The sequence below is a fragment of the Scyliorhinus torazame genome, chromosome 2 (assembly GCF_047496885.1).
Source record: "Scyliorhinus torazame isolate Kashiwa2021f chromosome 2, sScyTor2.1, whole genome shotgun sequence".
NCBI lineage: Eukaryota > Metazoa > Chordata > Chondrichthyes > Carcharhiniformes > Scyliorhinidae > Scyliorhinus > Scyliorhinus torazame.
Window position 1 is genome coordinate 362,903,043 of NC_092708.1, and position 18,745 is coordinate 362,921,787.

General features: G+C 50.5%; 1 protein-coding gene across 2 annotated transcripts in view; it reads right to left on the reverse strand.

The window, feature by feature from the left end:
- The window catches only part of LOC140404352 (alpha-1-antitrypsin-like), a 33,774-nt gene that overhangs the window by 6,267 nt on the left and 8,762 nt on the right, over positions 1 to 18,745 (reverse strand). For both annotated transcript variants that reach the window (XM_072492771.1, XM_072492780.1), the window contains exons 3-4: positions 8,265 to 8,535; positions 1,320 to 1,467 (exon numbers count right to left, since the gene is read on the reverse strand). In XM_072492771.1, coding sequence (XP_072348872.1) covers positions 1,320 to 1,467; positions 8,265 to 8,535 — 419 coding nt within the window. The remainder of the gene's footprint in view (positions 1 to 1,319; positions 1,468 to 8,264; positions 8,536 to 18,745) is intronic.

Consider the following 18,745-nt stretch of genomic DNA (forward strand, 5'->3'; position numbering starts at 1 on the left):
TATCCGACTGGCCAAATTTCCCACTATCCCATGCCTCCTTACTTTCTGCATAAGCCTACCATGGGGAACTTTATCAAATGCCTTACTAAAATCCATGTACACTACATCCACTGCTTTACCTTCATCCACATGCTTGGTCACCTCCTCAAAGAATTCAATAAGACTTGTGAGGCATGACCTACCCCTCACAAATCCGTGCTGACTATCCCTAATCAAGCAGTGTCTTTCCAGATGTTCAGAAATCCTATCCCTCAGTACCCTTTCCATTACTTTGCCTACCACCGAAGTAACACTAACTGGCCTGTAATTCCCAGGGTTATCCCTATTCCCTTTTTTGAACAGGGGCACGACATTCGCCACTCTCCAATCCCCTGGTACCACCCCTGTTGACAGTGAGGACGAAAAGATCATTGCCAATGGCTCTGCAATTTCATCTCTTGCTTCCCATAGAATCCTTGGATATATCCCGTCAGGCCCGGGGGACTTGTCTATCCTCAAGTTTTTCAAAATGCCCAACACATCTTCCTTCCTAATGAGTATCTCCTCGAGTTTACCAGTCTGTTTCACACTGTCCTCTCCAACAATATGGTCCCTCTCATTCGTAAATACTGAAGAAAAGTACTCGTTCAAGACCTCTCCTATCTCTTCAGACTCAATACACAATCTCCCGCTACTGTCCTTGATCGGACCTACCCTCGCTCTAGTCATGTTCATATTTCTCACATATGTGTAAAAGGCCTTGGGGTTTTCCTTGATCCTACCCGCCAAAGATTCAATGGGAAATCCCATTGGCAGCGGTGGGACCAGAACAGACCGGACAAAGGAGGGTTGCCTCCCTTCTCTGGGAAACAGAGCACGGGGGAGGGCGTGGAAAATACCCCCCCCCCCCCCCCCAATGACTCTATGGTGTAGAAACAACTATCACAGTTGAACTTGTTATTTGCTGACCATGGATCACCTCCGGTTCATGGACAGCAGGCACCTAGGTCAGTAGAACGTTGAAATGTGCAGGTGAACACAATCTGCTTACAGCCAAAAACAGAACAGTGACCTATTGTCACCAGAACACCTGACAACGCCCATTGAAATCACCTTTCGGGTGCACAAGTCAAATATATCTTGGGGATGGAACTCCGGGAAGATGACAACGCAGGAAAGAAAGATCACAAAAAGATTTAAGGGAATAATTCTGTCTTCTGACGATTGTTCAAATTTTAAGATTTGAAACATTCAGATAACTTGTCCAGGTTTCACAATCTATTGCAAGTTGAATAAAGATTGGTCGTTACGTGCATTTCAGTTCACAATGTATGTTTTACCTTTGATACTTGTAGTGGTGCAGACTTTGTGATTTTGGAGAGGTTTGCCTTATTAGTGAAGGCGTCCACAATACCCATTGTCATCAGTAGGTGTTTGAGCTGGTAGGAAGACTTCAACAAAAACTTTGGGAGGTGCAGATCCACAGATCTATTTGGTGTCAGAAAGACATTTACTTCACTCATAATTTTCTCCAAACCTGTACACTCATCTTACAAAGTCTTTTGTTGTACCTATGATCTATATATATATTCCCAGTTTCCATCCATTGACTGCACTTGGCGATGGTGGTTTTGTGCTGGAACATTCCAGAGCGTCATTTGTATCTTCCTGACCTCCACCCCTTCCAGCAGGGGGCACTGGTCAGCAACCAGGAGCGGGAAGACTCTGGGTCTATTTTGGCTCCAGAAGCACAAAGAACCTGAGGCACCTGCTGAGAATCTGCATTCGTTGAATCAGATTTTAATTTAAAAAGAAGTTTTACATTTAAAGCAGCTGTTGGGAAAAACGTGTTTGGAAGTTTTGTCCTAATATCAAATGTACACTTTCAGTAAAATTATTTACAAACTAAAATGATCTTCATGCATTTCTTTAGTTTTAAAAATTGCCTTTGATTTCCACACATGCTAGGAAATAAATGTGGAACAGGAAAAGCTCATTTGAACAACTGGCATATTACTTCCAAAGAAACAGAGAAAATCATGTACGAGGTCGGATTTTGCACCGAGCAGTTTGGTGTACCTGCACGAACCCAAAGAATTTAAATGGGGTTTTACCCTGCAGAAAACAAACCTTTAGGTCAGGGACCCCTAAAAAGCACAGGGTAAATAACTGTGTATCTCTTTAATGGTCAAACTGAGGAAGCATTAGGAGCAACAGAGTCTGAACTGCAGAGCATCATCACTCAAGGATAACAAATTCAATGTCAGATTACATGCAGAAAACAAAATGAAGGGAAAAGAAAGTATGGGCCAACAGTGAAAGAGAGAAATAAGCAAAAGCTTAAAAAGATTTTCACTTTAATAAGCAATTTTTAAAAAGAAATCTCCGATCTGAAGGAATCAGGGGCTGGAGTCACTGTTTTTGTGACTAAGCGTTGACGCCAGCAGAGGAACTGTGGCGTTTTACGATGGAAAATTGGCGCTGAACCCTCACCCATCCTGCGACCAGTGAGGGCTGGCAGCCATGTTGAGTAAAACCCCCGCCTCCCACGGGAACTTGGCCCATCGGCGGTGGTGAATCGCTGAGGCCCCGGAGATAGAAGGTCAGGCCCGCTAATGATATGCCAATCGTGCTTAAACGGCGCATGGTGAGCGACGCATTTACGCCATTTTCGGGGTGCTGGAGGATCGCGATTTGGCGTCAAACCGGGGCCTACCCCGATTCTGGAGTCAGAGGCTATTCTCCGCCCAATCGTTTATCGCTATTTTGCTGTCAATCAACGGTGAATCCAGCCTTTGATCCTTCGAAGTCATAAAGGTTATTTTTTGGTGTCAAAGTGATTGGCAGTGATTTATCACTCTGTTCAAAGGGACCATCCCCAGCATCGTCTGGCAAGTTTGACCCTCATCGACGAGGCAAGTACAGCAGCTTCACGCTGTTCAATGTATTTGAATGGTGAGCCAAATGGTGAGATGCCGTATTTTTTTTAGCAGGCATTTGGAGCAACATTGCATCTTGGCCAACAACTCCGGATTTCCTCTTTAAACTGGGCAAGTGTAATTGTCCAAAGCTGCTGTTTGATTCCAGCATCAACAAAGGTGACTGGCGTTAGCCTCACTGCTGTTTCTACCACAAAATCTGGTCAAATAGCCACCTCTCCCTATCTTTGAGAATTCTCACAATGCAAAACCTTGGGGCACGTAATTGCAGAATTTACCCTCCCAATTAAACATACAGCCCAAGAAAATCCAAATTTTCCTGATTTTATTCTAATCATAAATGAATGTATTATCCCATTACCAGGTATTCACTGTTCAGTAGAGAAGACAAGAATTTAGGTACATTTGACTCTGCCGATTTTCTAAACCTCTTTATCATTAAAAAAAAATAATAAAAATGATAAACCTCATGAGTTAGGGATGGATTTCCCGGTTATATAATGGAGGTTATTATTTTAGCACTGCAAAACACCCTTCTAAAATGGCCATTTCTTCACAGGAAGTTCAGTAACTATTGATAAAACTCCTGACCAAAATGAATGAATGCAAAATTCCAGGATATTAAGCACTCACGGAAGTAGAGGTCTAACAAACAGGATCAGAGGTAATTCGTACTGCCACCCTGGAGCCTGCTCTGTTACTGATCACAGCTGATCCTCAACACCCTCTTATTCCCACATCTTTTAAAAAAAAAAACAATTTAGAGTATCCAACTCATTTTTTCCAATTAAGGGGCAATTTAGCGTGGCCAATCCACCTAACCTGCACATCTTTGGGTTGTGGGGGCGAAACCCACGCAGACATGGGGAGAATGTGCAAACTCCACACGGACAGTGACCCAGAGACGGGATCGAACCTGGGGCCTTGGCGCCGTGAGACAACAATGCTAACCACTGTGCCACCGTGCTGCCCACTTATCCCCACATCTAACAATCTTAGACTTGAGCCATGGTTGGATTTGAACTTCTGGACGGGACCTTACCATAAAATGGCAAACTGTCAGTTCCATTGAGAAAAACGGTGCGAATCCCTCTGACGGTGTGGCGGGAAATCACACGCAATTTTGACCCTCTCAAGCAAAAGCTTTATTCTTCATCCGAATCACCCCACGCTCTTGGCGGGCCTCACACTGATTCGCTCGCCCCGGGGAAACTTGATCATTGCAACCACTGGGGAATTCCATTTAAACGCACCCTCAGCACTGCCCAGCTCTTGTTCCAGATCCATTGTAGAGGATGACAGCCAGGAAACCTGCTCCAAGATTCTCGGTGGGAATCTTCGTCAGAATGCTTGATGAAGTCAGAAGGGGCGGGATCTTCTGTGTCCGCATTCCAGAAGGTGTCCTCAGCAAGGTGACCACTCCCACTTCTCATGCGACCCTCCCCCCACCCCCCCACCCCCCACCGCCCAATCCCCATGGTTCCTCCGTTACTTCCTCGTTACTTCTCTGGTCCTCACATTCCCTCTCTCACTCCAGTAGCAAGCATGCCTCTGCTCAACCATCCGAATTGGCAGGACTCCTGAATACACTCTCCACAGGACAAACTCGAGCACAGCAGGCGTGAGAGGGCACAGCCACCCGGAGTCATGTGAGAGCTCCTCACCCTCACACTACATGAGGAAAGAGCCCTTGAGCCAGCCAGGGAGGAGCAGAACCACGTTGTGTCGATGGTGAAATGGAGGAAAGTGAGAACCGTAAGGACACATCCTCAACCCTCACATGAATAAAGATCCCACATCATTTATCCCCCCGAATGTACTAATGCCATCTCCATTCCCTTGCAAAGCCCAGATCATCCTCATGCCGCCTGGATACCATTGAGCTGAGCAGCTCAGAGGTGGATTCTTGGACCATCACCATAGAAGAGGCATCACAGCTCTCAGCCACACCCTCCACCAGTGCAGATACTCACACCTCGGCGGGATTAAGTAGTAGGCAGGCATTGGGCCAATCGCTGGTGATCACCTCACAGCTGAAGGCAGGTGGAGGCAGGGACATCCCAGGGATTTGGCATTCAGAGGGATGTTGGAGCCCAGGACACTGCTGAGCCCCTTGGCCGATGACACGTCCCTGAGTCCAGTCATCCCAGAGCTGCTGGAAGTGCAAAGGCAGAGTTGTGAGAATTAGGAAGGATTGACAGCATACCTCCTCAGACTACAAGGCCAATGAGAGGAGTCCCATTGCCTTCTGTCCAAGGAGATGGACGCAACAAGGCCAACACAGTGAAGGTGGCATCCGCTGTGGAGACCTTGGCGCAGGATGTGCACTCCATGGTTCAGCTCATGACCACCATGGCTCAGGGCATGAGTTCCATGATGCAGGCCCTAGTGGGACTCCACGAGTGTCAGTGCCTGAGGATGGCGGGGCTTCTGGATCTCTCCCCAGCTACCCCTCTAGCCCACGACAGGAGCCTCCAGGCACGTGAAGGGAAGAGGTTTGGCAGTTGCGCTGTATGGGGCCCTCCACCCACGAACCCTGGGGGCGTCCAGCCCATCTAACAACCCCTCCCTGTGAGCAACACACCTCCAGCCCAGCACTGCAACACACATGCGGCCTGAAAGTAGGTTCAGACCCTCAAGGTCTAGGCCCCCCCCCATAACGGGACGCCGTTCAGCTCTCTGTCAGGCAGGAGTGAGTCATATCGCTGGGGATGAGAGGAGCATCACTCAGTCCTCAATGCAAGTCATCATCATTCTCCTGCAGAGCCGGCCAATGGCTTTAGCCCCTGGATTTGGACACCAGCATGAAAACCTACCATTGGCATCACTGCAATGATGAAATGACACTCTCCACTGTGGGAGAAATCCTCACTCCTGAGTCCTGGTCATCCCCAAACAGAGAGGCTATGAGGGCATCCCTAGCTCATTGGTCCATGCGAGCCCTGCCCATGGCCAGAGGTCCTTCCTCCTCCTCCTCCGCAGGTAGCATGTCACCACCTTCCTCGACATCCTCCTCATCTGAGGGTATGTGACCCTCCTCCATATCCTCCTGGTCCAGTTGGTCTGCCCTCTGCAGTATCAAGTTGTGGAGCTGACCACAATAATGCAGGACACCCTCTAGGGGTTGTACTGGAGGGCAGCCCCCCAACCGATCTGGAACCGGATCCCCTTTGTGAGTAGTCCTATGGGCGGAGAGACCAGCACGTGCGTTGATGTATGAGACCCGTTGTAGGGAGTCTCCGCAGATGTTTGTGGCCTCCACCCAGGTGTCATCAGCCACCTCCTGAGTGGGTACCCTTTTTCCCCGAGGAGCCATCCTGCTCTCCCTCAAAAACGTCTGGCAAAAGCGAGTGCCCTCGGATGTAAATGTCATAGATGCTTCCTGGAAATGGGCACACACCTGCATTTATGCGCATCTTGTGGTTACAAACAAGTTGGACATTGAAGGAGTGCATGATGCCATGGAAACTAGAGGGTCACGTGGTGCAGTCTATCACACCCTGCACCTGGTGCAAGCCTGCCAAGTGGGAGAAGCCTATTGCCCTGGCGGCCTGGCTCTCCTGGTCCTGGCCTTTATAGACCCGTGGGCCCTCGCATAAAGGGCATCTCTTATCTTCCTAATGCGTTTGTGTGCGGCTGACTAGAAGATGTTACACAGATCACCATCGCTGCCCGGAAATAAGCCACTCGCATAGAGGTTCAGAGTGGCGGTAACTTTAAGGGCCACAGGTAGTCCTCCTATTCCATGTGGTGCCAGCTCTTGCAAGACATGGCAAAGGTGGTCCACTATTCCCTGGGACATTGGGAGGTGGTATGTCTGGTGCCGGACCACCCTTTGCCGGTAGTGTCTCCTACAGGGCTCTACCATCTGTGGTGCTACTTCCAAAAGAGCTAAAAGCCCAGCCTCCCCCTCCACTGCAGGGCCCTGTCCTGGCCACATGCAGCGGCATGTTGCTGCCTCTGCTGCTCCTCAATTGCTAATAGAAGAAAGGCCAACTCGACAGGCTTCGTGATTCTCCAGAATCGTGCACTGAAAGTGAAGAGCACTAAAGTGAGTGGTGAGGATTCCTGACTGAGCCCGTCCCTTCAGCTCTTGACTTCTCCACTGCTTCCCCTCACCTCTATGCTTCACCTCTACCCTCACACTAGCAAATCCCCCACAGCGTTTCCTTTCAACTCCACTAGGATCAAGGGACCTGGACCATCAAGAGTCTCAGTGGCACCTTTCCCCCCCCAATCCTCCCCCACTGAACCTTTCATTCAGTAACAGGGCAGTTGAATGGATGCATGGGGCCAGCGTCTGCATCCTCACGGGGCACCTCAAAGACCTAGAATGGGATGACGTCCTGCATTCAGTCAGTCCAAAGATGTGTAGGTTAGGTGGATTGGCCATGCAAAACTTAGTGTCCAAAAAGATTAGGTGGGGGCTGGGACAGGGGCTGAGGCTAGGATTGTGGCTAGGGCTGGGGTGGGGTGCTCTTTCTAGGCGGCGGTGCAGACTCGATGGGCCGAATGGCCTCCGTCTACACTGTAAATTCTATTGGGGTACACATCAGTGTAATCTGTGTGACGCTAACTCTTGTATGAGCAGTGGAGTTCAATGCTTGGGACTGAAATCAGAGCACTGAACTTTAGCTCTTTGGATTTCTTTGGCACAATTGACTAGTCAATGAAGGATGAGGTAGTATATTAGGCATTTGATTGCCTCTTGTGGCAGATGAGGCAGAGCTGATTAGAGTGAAGCTGGGGGGAGGGGGTGAGGGAGGTCTGGTGTGAGTGCTCGCTAATGACATGCTAATGTATTTAAATGAGATTCCTGGGCTGCCGCGGCGTGATTCGCAATCTTCACTCGTGAGCAGGGGTGAAAATTGGAAATCCCAATCACACCGGAGGGAATCGCGCTTTTCAATTCTCTCCATATTTGAGTCCGTGCCGCATTTCGTACCGTCTCAAATTAAACCCTCTAACTCCAGATCATCAAATGATGTCCATGAAGTGCGCAAATGGGCTACCACACCCATTAGCCAGTGTGCCTCTTTGAAGGGTATATGTCAGAGGTTGGATTCGGACCCACACCTCTGAAAGATGCTGAAATGTGAAGACAATGACTTGGATCGCTCAGCCACACTAATCCCTCTCAGGTTTTACGCTTGTGTCACCTCTTTCATGAAAGCAATGGACCTCAGGGCAGGAAGAGCGTGCAATCAGAAAAAAGTTGATGACTGAAGTAAAATTACCACAAAACAATGACCCTTTTGCCGCCTTGACACTGATGGTAACACACCGCCTCTGGACAACTGGAAAATATTTATGCCGAACTTTATTTCACGGACACGATGAACTTACCCAATCCGTAACGAGGTTATTAAGTTTTGAAAATTGGTGATGGTCAGATTTTGTTCCACTCCCGCCAATTTTCCTCGGTCTGGTAGTATCAGGACTAGCGAAGCATTTCCTTTATATGGAATCAAAATCACAGAACTGGCAAGTCCAGTATCGTAATTCATAGAATATCTTCCTTTCCTCTTCATCATTTGAACTTTGACTGTTGTTGTATTGTCTACATGAAAGTCATCTTCATAAGTATCCTGAGGGTCAAAAGGCTTCACCCATTTACCTAAAACAATCAAATAGAGATTATAAGAGGCTGGACTGAACTGTTTACTCATGGGTTTGAATGCATAAAGATATTTTTCCTCAGTTCATTAATATTAATATCAAAGATTCTTTTCAAATCTTTCCGTTGCCTTGACCGTCCCTTTCTCTGCTATCTCAGCCACCCTTGCAATCCTTCAAGATTGTCGCACTTCTCTAATTCTTGCGCGGTTCAGGTTTCAATTAGAAAATGCTGGATAAATGTAGCAGGCCCAGCAACATCTGTGAAGAGAGAAACACAGTTAACATTTCGAGTCCATGTGACACTTCTACAGAACTGGAGAGGGATAGAAATGTGATGAATTGTACACTTGCAGAATCTCTTGAACCTCGTCCAATTTGGTTGACTGTATTCACTTCTCCCAATGCAATCTCCTTTCCCCGGGGAGACTAAATGTTGACTGGGTGACCACTTTGCGGAACACCTTCACTTTGTGTGAAAACATGATCCCAACCTTCCAGTCGCTTGCCATTTCAACACAGCATCTTGCCCTTATTACCATCCCACCCAGACCCTAACTGGCTAGCATACTGGACCGAAACCCCAATATCTTAGCTTATTTGTAAGACTGTGCGAAAAGAATGATACGCTACTGGAGTGATTGCATGGAAGAAGTAGGACTTGGTTAATTTTAGAACAAAACTTTATTATGATTACAATATTAAACTTTTAAAAGAACAGCTTACAATTGACACCACAAACACTACTGCTCAATTTCCCTTTAAACAAGAAAAGGAGCATACAGCTCTCAATCTGTGGGAGAATTTTGGCTCAGTGTCAGGCAGATCAGAATTCAACCCCTCTTTCCAAAATTTTCTCCAAAAACGGACTTTCTAAAGCTTTTCAGAATGTCTCTCTGCATTCCTTGGCTGCATCCAGCAAACGACCTCATCTCCCCAAGCTGAAAAACAAATGATCTCTGCAGGCTGCAAAGCACATTTACTCTTCGGGGACTTTCCCTGTCAAACCACAGTCCGTTAGTCCAGACTAAAAAATACGTTCCTTTCTCAATTTCACCTTCTGGCTGCTAAAAGAACCCAGGCCCTGCAACACAGAATTCTGTTTTCTAAAACATGACCACTGCAGTCAGGCACACTTTATCCCCAGGCTTTTAACCCTTAAATTGCCCAACACTTAAAATTTAAAAAAAAAAAAAATTCTCCTTTTTCATGTTTTCTGCCACACTTACACCCATCAACAATAAACAATAATCAACAAGACATGTCAATCCCCATAATAACAATGATCCCATCCGCCCACCAACCCCCAAACCTCAACCCGCCTGTTTACATAAACAATTGACAAAAAGGAATCAGGGATTACCCGTAGTCACTCTTAATCGACACAGCTCCCCACCCCCCCCACCCCCCCACCCATCCCCCCAACCAACACCATCCAGCCTCTAAGAGAGTACCGTACATGATACCCCAAAGTTGTACCCCCCCCCCCCCCCAAGTCTCCAGCTCCTCCCGTCCAATGCCTCTTGTAAAACTCCTCCTCCCAACCTCGGTTCCCTCCCCCAACCTCGGTTCCCTCCCCCCAACTTTCCACCCCGGCTAGACCACTCGGACCCTGTTCTGTCAGGCTCCGATGGCCGCAGCCCCTCCCCCGACCTCACTCCCATTCACTGGCCGGCTTAAACCGGCCAGCATAGAGGCCCCTGCCTGGGTTCCTTTCCCCCTTGCCCGGCCCTAGGAAAGCCCAAAGATCCCCTTTTAGCACACAAACCCCGCATATCCACCTACACCCCAAAGAGCCCTCCTTTTGAGTGAAAGTCCCGTCCCTTCCCTTGTCCAAATATATACAACATTGGCTCCTTTAGCCTCTACACCTGCGCGCAGTGATACAAAAAAAAGAAGAGAATACAGTCATGAGGTTACATCGGCACATGACCATTTCTCAATTTATCAGTTCTGCCACAGTCCTTCTGCCTTCGCAAACTCCTCCGCTGCTTCCGCCGTTCCAAAATAAAAGTCCCTGAGCTTGTAAGTCACCCTCAGCTTCGCTGGATATACAATGCCGCACTGCACCTTGCCAATGTTCAGTGTCCCCTTCACCCGGTTGAAGGCAGCCCGCCTCCTCGCCAGCTCCACCGTAAAGTCCTGGTATACACGTATACCAGCTCCAGCCCACTGCACCCCCTGCTTCTGCTTGGCCCAGCTCAGGACCTTCTCCTTCACACTGTGCCTACGGAAGCACAGAATCACTGCCCTTGGTGGCTCACTCGCCTTTGGTACAGGCCTCCACGACCGATGAGCCCGATCCAGTTCATATCGGGAGGGGTCCTCCCCCTCCCCCAGTTGTTTTGCCAGCATCGCGGCAAAATACTCAGTCGGCTTCGGTCCTTCAACTCCTTCGGGCAGCCCCACGACCCTCAAATTCTGTCGCCTGGATCTGTTTTCCAGATCTTCCATTTTTCCTCTCAGATTCTTGTACGTATCCATCACCTTCCGCATCTCCTTCCCCATCGAGGCAAGTTGATCACCGTGCTGCAATACCGTCTCCTCCACTTCCTTCAGCGCCTCCCCTTGCTCTCGCACCTCTGCCACTGCGCTCGCCACCACCGTCTTCACCGGGGAAACCGCCTCCTCCACCAACACATTCAAAACCTCCCTCATCTCCTTCCTCACCGTCTCCGTGCATTTCTCAATCTGCGCCAACTGCTTTTGGAATTCCGCAGCCATCACCTTAGTTAGTTCTTCAGCCGTAAGCACTGTGGTCTCGCCTGGTGCTCCAGCCTCCATTTTAGTTGTTGACACCGCGGTGACCTTTTCCCTCTCCAACGGACTTTCAGCCGCTTTTTTCCCGGCCGTTTATTTGGTGATTTTCGACATCCTTCTTCTCCTTGCGCTATCTCCCAACTTTTACTGCCGTCGCTGGCCCTAGGACCGGGCGTTACTCCCGAAAATGCCGTTCCCGAACGGGAGCCCTCCAATGTGCGGCTGCCTCCCGTCTGCCGTCACCGGAAGTCCAATTGCCCAACACTTAAGAGTTGAAAATTCCTAAAGTCTTCTAGTCATCACACTCTCATGCCCATCCTCAGTCTGCTGCGGTGAATCCCAACATAACTGGAAGAACAAAACCTCACCTTCCAATTAGACACGTTACAACCTTCTGGAGTCAACATTGAGTTCAACAACTTTACGCTTTGAATTTTCTCCCCATCTTAACTCGCCCTTTTGATTCTGTTATTGAATTCCCTGGCTTGTCCCAATGCAGCCAACCACACCCCCACATGACCACTGTGCCTTCTTGTTCAGTTTTGCCCCCACTGAGCACTATTTTTTGTTTTATAAATTTAGAGCACCCAATTCATTTTTCTTTCCAATTAAGGGGCAATTTAGCGTGGCCAATCCACTTACCCTGCACACCTTTGGGTTGGGGGGGGGGGCGAAACCCAGGCCGACACGGGGAGAATGTGCAAACTCCCACATGGACAGTGACCCGGGGCCGGGATCGAAACTGTGTCCTTGGCGCCGTGAGGCAGCAGTGCTAACCATTGTGCCACTGTGCCGCCCCTCACTGAGCACTAGTATCACATTATGCAATCCTCCCTTTGCCACTACTAACGCTCTTCAGTCCCTAATAACATCATTAAGATCCCCTTTGTCTCATATCCATGACATCTTTGTCAATCTCTCTTTAGCTCTGTCCTATTACTGACTTTCCATTCTACCCCACTTCCACTCCAAGTATATAATTTATCACATTCTATCCCTTTTCAGTTGTGTAGAAGAGTTGTGTGGACTTGAAACATTAACCCTGTTTCTCTTTCCCCCCATGCTGCCAGACCAGTTGTGTTTGACCAGCATTTCCTGTTTTTATTTCAAGTTGCCAGCATTCTCGGTATTTTGCTTTATTTGATTTACTTCAATTTACCACTTGCTACCTGGGCCGTTTGCTCTGGAATTTCCTGCCAAAATCTTTAATTTAAAAAAAAAATCTTTATTGTCACAAGTAGGCTTACATTAACACTGCAGTGATGTTACTGTGAAAAGCCCCTAGCCGCCACATTCTGGCACCTGTTAAGGATACACTGAGGGAGAATTCAGAATGTCCAAATTACCTAACAACTCGTCTTTCGGGACATGTGGGAGGAAACCGGAGCACCCGGAGGAAGCCCCCACAGACTCAGGGACACCTTTCTATCACTTTAAAGCCTCTCCCTAAAACTAAGCTTTTTGTCACTTGGCCTAATAGTCTCTCAGTGGCTCAGTGTCAAATCTTATTTGACAATAATGGCCCTGTGGTGTTTGTTATAATTGCAAGATTTATAAGATTATAGTGTTTTAGGATTGTATCTTTTGGTTACTATTGTTCCTTATTGGCTTATGGGAACTCTAACTTCGAATGTGGGTTAGATGAAAGGGGCCATGTGACCTATGCTGCTGTCTGTCTGACTGTAAGCCTGGGTGGGTATAATTGTTGGAGACCTCTGAAGGAAGACTCAGAGGGCTGGATTCTCTGGTCCCCGATGCCAAAATCGTGTTCGGCGATTGGCCGGAGAATCACAGTTCCCGACGAAATCAGATGCGGCGCCCCTTTTGCGATGCTCCACCCCGCCAAAGTGTATCGACGGCCTCAGGCCATTGCCCCCCGAATGCTCTGCCTCCGATCGGTCGAGTTCCCGACGGCGTGGGACAAGTGTGGTTTCACAGTCGAGGGAGGGCCGATCCGCTTGCTGGGGGGGGGGGAGATTATTCGGGGCTGGGGGTACTTGGGCAGGTGGGGGGGGGGGGGGCGCGAAGCTGGGACTATTTCACGGGACAGGTCCGTGAGCAGCCACCGCCATGTAGCACGGCGCGGCTGCTGCAGACCTCCGTGCGCATGCACGGCCATGAACGGGGAAAATCTCCGGGGCGTATCAGCAGCTAGAGCCGGGTGCTCTATGCTGCCATCCTGCTAGCCCCCAGTAAAACGGGGAATCGGTGGCCATTTTGCGCCATTTCTTCTGGCGTAAAACGCCACCGTTCCCATGCTGGCATGGAGACATAACCCCAGAATTTGAGACTCCAGCCCAGATTGTTTTATTGAGAGGGTGATGCAAGGTTGAGGATAATGACGACAGTTTCTAAGTCCACAGTGAGTACACCATAAGTCTCTCAAAGTACCAGAAAATGTTATAGATATGGGGCATCATTCTCCGACCCCCCGCCGGGTCGGAGAATCGCCGGGGGCTGCCGTAAATCCCGCCCCCGCCGGTTGCCGAAGTCTCCGGTACCGGATATTCGGCGGGGGCGGGAATCGCGCCTTGCCGGTTGGCGGCCCCCCCGCTCGATTCTCCGGCCCGGATGGGCCGAAGTCCCGGCGATAAATTGCCTGTCCCGCCGGCGTAAATTAAAGCACCTATTTACCGGCGGGACAAGGCGGCGTGGGCGGGCTCCGGGGTCCTGGGGTGGGGGCGTGGGACGATCTGGCCCCGGGGGGTGCCTCCACGGTAGCCTGGCCCGCGATCGGGGCCCACCGATCCGCGGGCGGGCCTGTGCCGTGGGGGCACTCTTTCCCTTCCGCCTCTGCCACGGTCTCCACCATGGCGGAGGCGGAAGAACACTGCGCATGCGCGGGAAACTGTCAGCGGCCGCTGACGCTCCTGCGCATGCGCCGCCCCGACATGTCATTTCGGCGCCAGCTGGCGGGGCAACAAAGGCCGTTTCCGCCAGCTGGCGGGGCGGAAATTCCTCCGGCGTCGGCCTAGCCCCTCAATGTTGGGGCTCGGCCCCCAAAGATGCGGAGCATTCCGTACCTTTGGGGCGGCGCGATGCCCGTCTGATTGGCGCCGTTTTGGGCGCCAGTCGGCGGACATCGTGCCGTTTCGGGAGAATTTCGCCCATGAAGTTGTAAAAATTTGTGCTGTACCCCTTTACTTCTAATATGACAGAAAGTTGGGACCAAGGATAATTAATTAACATTTCCAACTCAGATACAAAGCTAATGGGCGGGATTCTCCATTGGGTGATGCTGAAATCAGGAAACACAATTGGGCGGAGAATAGGTTCCGACTTCAAAATCGCAGTGGGCACTGATTTGACGCCAAATCGCAATTTTCCCTCACCTCGACAGCGCCGTCAATGCGATCCCGAATGTATGTACAGTGGACACTGCTTGCATATCATTAACGGGACTGGCCCAGTATTCCCCAGGGCCTCCGCGATTCTCCACCCCCGATGGGCTCAGTTCCCAATGGCATGGTTCACTTGTGCTTTTAAAAATTGTGAAACCGGCGTCGTGGCTGCTGAGGGAGAGAGAGGGACTACAGAAAGTGCCTAGCATCTCCATAGTTTGCTGACAGTTGTGCCACTAGCCAGGGGAAGAAGTGGGAGGTGGCTAGGAGGCGGGGTGTGGGGTCGGTGTGGACGGGCACGGAACACTATTGCCGCAACCAGAAAGGCAGCCATACAGCTGCACATGCTGCTGACAATCCACTGTGAAGTTAGGGCCATGGGTCATATAGGTATCCCCGCAGGCCACTCCCCTTGTTGCCCTCTCGCCCCAGCCGACCCATCAGCTGTATGGGCTCCAGCACAACCAGTGCCACCTTATTGGCTGAGATGGGTGTGTGTGGGGATTGTAATGTGTGTGTGTGGCTGAATGTTGCATGCCTCCTGAGTGTCAATCATGGACCCGGCGAATCCCGTACCATTTTTCATTGGAATCGATTGTGTTGCACATTGCGCAGGTGCTAGCTCCTTCACAGTCGTTGAATCGGTCCAGGTTCGGCACCAGTTTGTTTGCTGTTGTGAAAGCCCATGAATTCTGCACCGGCATCAAGACTCAATCTCAGAGATGGAGAAACCCGCCCAATATGTTTCCTATTGTCTTGAGGAAGTGGCTAGAGGAAGAGATTGGATTACAGGCTTCCCTCTAAGCCCAAGAATATCACAGACAGACAGCAGTTGCAGTTTTGTCTTGCGTCGTCTGTGGCTAACTGAGAAGTCGAGACAAGAGGTTGAACCTGCACCGTAAGCGGAGTAAATGCTGACTCTATCACTCACCATGCAGAACATGGGCAGCTGCTCACTTTCAGATTGAAGACCGTGGGCAGGATTCTCCCCTACCCGGCGGGGCGGGCCAAAGCGGCGCCGAGGAGTGGCGTGAACCACTCCGGCGTCGGGCTGCCTGGAAGGTGCGGAATCCTCCGCACCTTCAGGGGTTAGGCCGGCTGGCTCAAGTTGGCGCATGCGCGGGAGCGCCAGCGTGCGCTGGCGTCATCCCAGCGCATGCAAAGGGGTGTTCTTCTCCTTGCCGGCCATGGTGGAGGTTGGCAGCAGCCGGCGCGGAAGGAAAGAGTGCCCCCCTGGCACAGGCCCGCCCGCGGATCGGTGGGCCCCGATCGCGGGCCAGGCCACTGTGGGGGCACGCCCTGGGGCCAGATCCCCCTGCATCCCCCCCGAGGACTCTGCAGGTCGCCCATAGAGCCAGGTCCCGCCGGTACGGACCTGGTTTGATTTACGCCGGAGGGACTGGCCGAAAACGGCAGCCGCACGGCCCATCGCGGGCCGGAAAATCGCCGGGGGGCCACTACCGACCGGTGTGGCGCGATTCCCGCCCCCGCCAAAACCCCGGTGTCGGGGCGACAGGGCAGAAATCACGCCGCCCCCGACTATTCTCCGACCCGGCGGGGGGGGTCGGAGAATCCCGCCCAAGATCGGGAGGGCTGAAGGAATCTGGAAGACTTGTCTAGCTTGAATCTAGAGGGATAGGTCTACAGTACAACTCCCCCATCCCCACCCACACCCCAGTGAGAGATAGTTCTTAGATTAGAAGTTACTTGGCCGAGAAAGTGAAAAGGAAGTAACCCATTAGATATTGGGAGAAAGCTTTGAACTATTTACTATAAGAACTGTAATTCCATGGAGAATTAGTATATTTATGGTATAAATTGTTGTTCCCTTTACATTTAGTTTTTATGTCTTGCCTTTGAGTGTAAGATGAAAAGCTTCAACAGCTTGTGCCTTTTTTTCAGCAACACTTAAGTTCTGTGAACAATTATTTATATATTTCTTGTCAACCAATGTTCTTCCTGTCATTTTGAATGTCTTACAAAATCTGAAAGAGAATAGGTTCAGGATGAATTACTCTCTCGCAATAATTGCTACAATTTGTTTCTCTGTCATTGGTACTTTGTAAAAGTGATAAATAACAAAGGATCACTGCAACATCAAGTGTGTAGGTCATACTGTTGTGTTGATTTGAAAGGGTCCCCCCCTCAAGAGGAGAATCAGCAAGTGTTAATGGGATGCACTAAGTCTCACGCAACTGATATTCGTGCCGAGCTGGTGTCTTTACCTCCCCAAATTAAATGTGAGCTGAGTATTGTTGTGCACTTTAATTCAAGAATATCTCTCTTATTTGCTTTTGTTTCTGTACTAGTTCTTGATAAAATCTGAGAAACTATTAGGGGGCAGTTTCTCTGCTAGCAGTCTGAGGGGTAAGGGTGAAGAAATATTTTTGATGAAGGAGCCTGGATATTTGCTGATTCCCAGAACACCCTGCTCCAACCTCACACACACACATACACACACACACACAATGGTTCCTCGATTATTCCTCCAATTCCTTTTAGTCGGGTCATCAATCTTTACTACCAAAACAAATATAATTGCAAAATCCACTGGAGGAGATAAATAAAGCAAACAGAACCAAACTGATGCAATAGGTTGCAACATCCTTCCATCCACGGGCCCTGAGCGTGAACCCAGTTGAACTGGCAAGATGAAAGATCCTCTCACTGTTGACTGTAAGTGGAATTAATGTGGCCAGTTTCGACTCCATTGGTAGACGTACGTACTCAGCATGAAATGTTCCAAATTAAGCATTAATTGGCATTAATATCGTGATTGCACTCACTGTTCTTCTCCTTGCCGGCCATGGCGGAGGTTGAAAGCAGCCGGCGCCAACACATTTGGCTAGTGTTACAACACCCTGGGAAAGTGCACGCTCCATTCCAACCCCAGCTGCCCCCGAGTCACAACACAAGTCAATTAACCAATAATTCTTATAAAAATACCCAAAGTTTTTGGCCCTTGGCTGCCCAATAATTACAGTCACCAGGGGCGAAATTCTCCCCCAACGGCGGGATGTCCGCCGACTGGCGCCAAAGCCGGCACCAATCAGACGGGCATCGCGCCGGCCCAAAGGTGCGGAAGGCTCCGCATCTCTGGCAGCCTAGCCCCAACATTGAGGGGCTAGGCCGACGCCGGAGGGATTTCCGCCCCGCCAGCTGGCGGAAATGGCGTTTGTTTCCCCGCCAGCTGGCGCGGAAATGCGGCGCATGCGCGGGAGCGTCAGCGGCCGCTGTCAGTTTCCCGGCGCATGCGCGGGAGCGTCAGCGACCGCTGTCAGTTTCCCGCGCATGCGCAGTGGGGAGAGTCTCTTCCGCCTCCGCCATGGTGGAGGCCGTGGCGGAGGCGGAAGGGAAAGAGTGCCCCCACGGCACAGGCCCGCCCGCGGATCGGTGGGCCCCGATCGCGGGCTAGGCCACCGTGGGGGCACCCCCCGGGGTCAGATCGCCCCGCGCCCCCCCCCCCCCCAGGACCCCGGAGCCCGCCCACGCCGCCTGGTCCCGCCGGTAAATACCAGGTTTGATTTACGCCGGCGGGACAGGCAATTTCTGGGCGGGACTTCGGCCCATTCGGGCCGGAGAATCCAGCGGGGGGTCCCGCCAACCGGCGCGGCCGGATTCCCGCCCCCGCCCCCGCCCAATCTCCGGGAGCAGAGACTTCGGCGGGGGCGGGGGCGGGATTCACGGCGGCCAACGGCCATTCTCTGACCCGGCGGACAGACAAACACAGAGGGGTGGAAAGGGGTAAAAATCGTAAGTGAAAGGAAAAAGAGCCTTTGTCTCAGATGATGTTTTTTGTTAGCATACATTTCTTCACATTAAGCTTGCAGATAAAAGTCTTTGGTTTGTAGCCTGTAGTGGTCTTTCTGTAGATCCATCCATTCAAGGTCTCTGTAGCTTAGAAATTCAGTACTCACAACCTTCCTTGAGAGGCATTTTACTTCACCTCAAACCTTGCTTTCAAATTTAGGCCTCTGTAGTTTCAGGAATACACTCCCTCCCCCCACAGGCTTTCTGGAGAGAGAGAGATAATGATCACAGCAGCATTCTGGAGAGAGTTAGCTGGAGCTTTTCGCTGCTCTGCCGGAATCAAAACTGAAACCGTGGGAC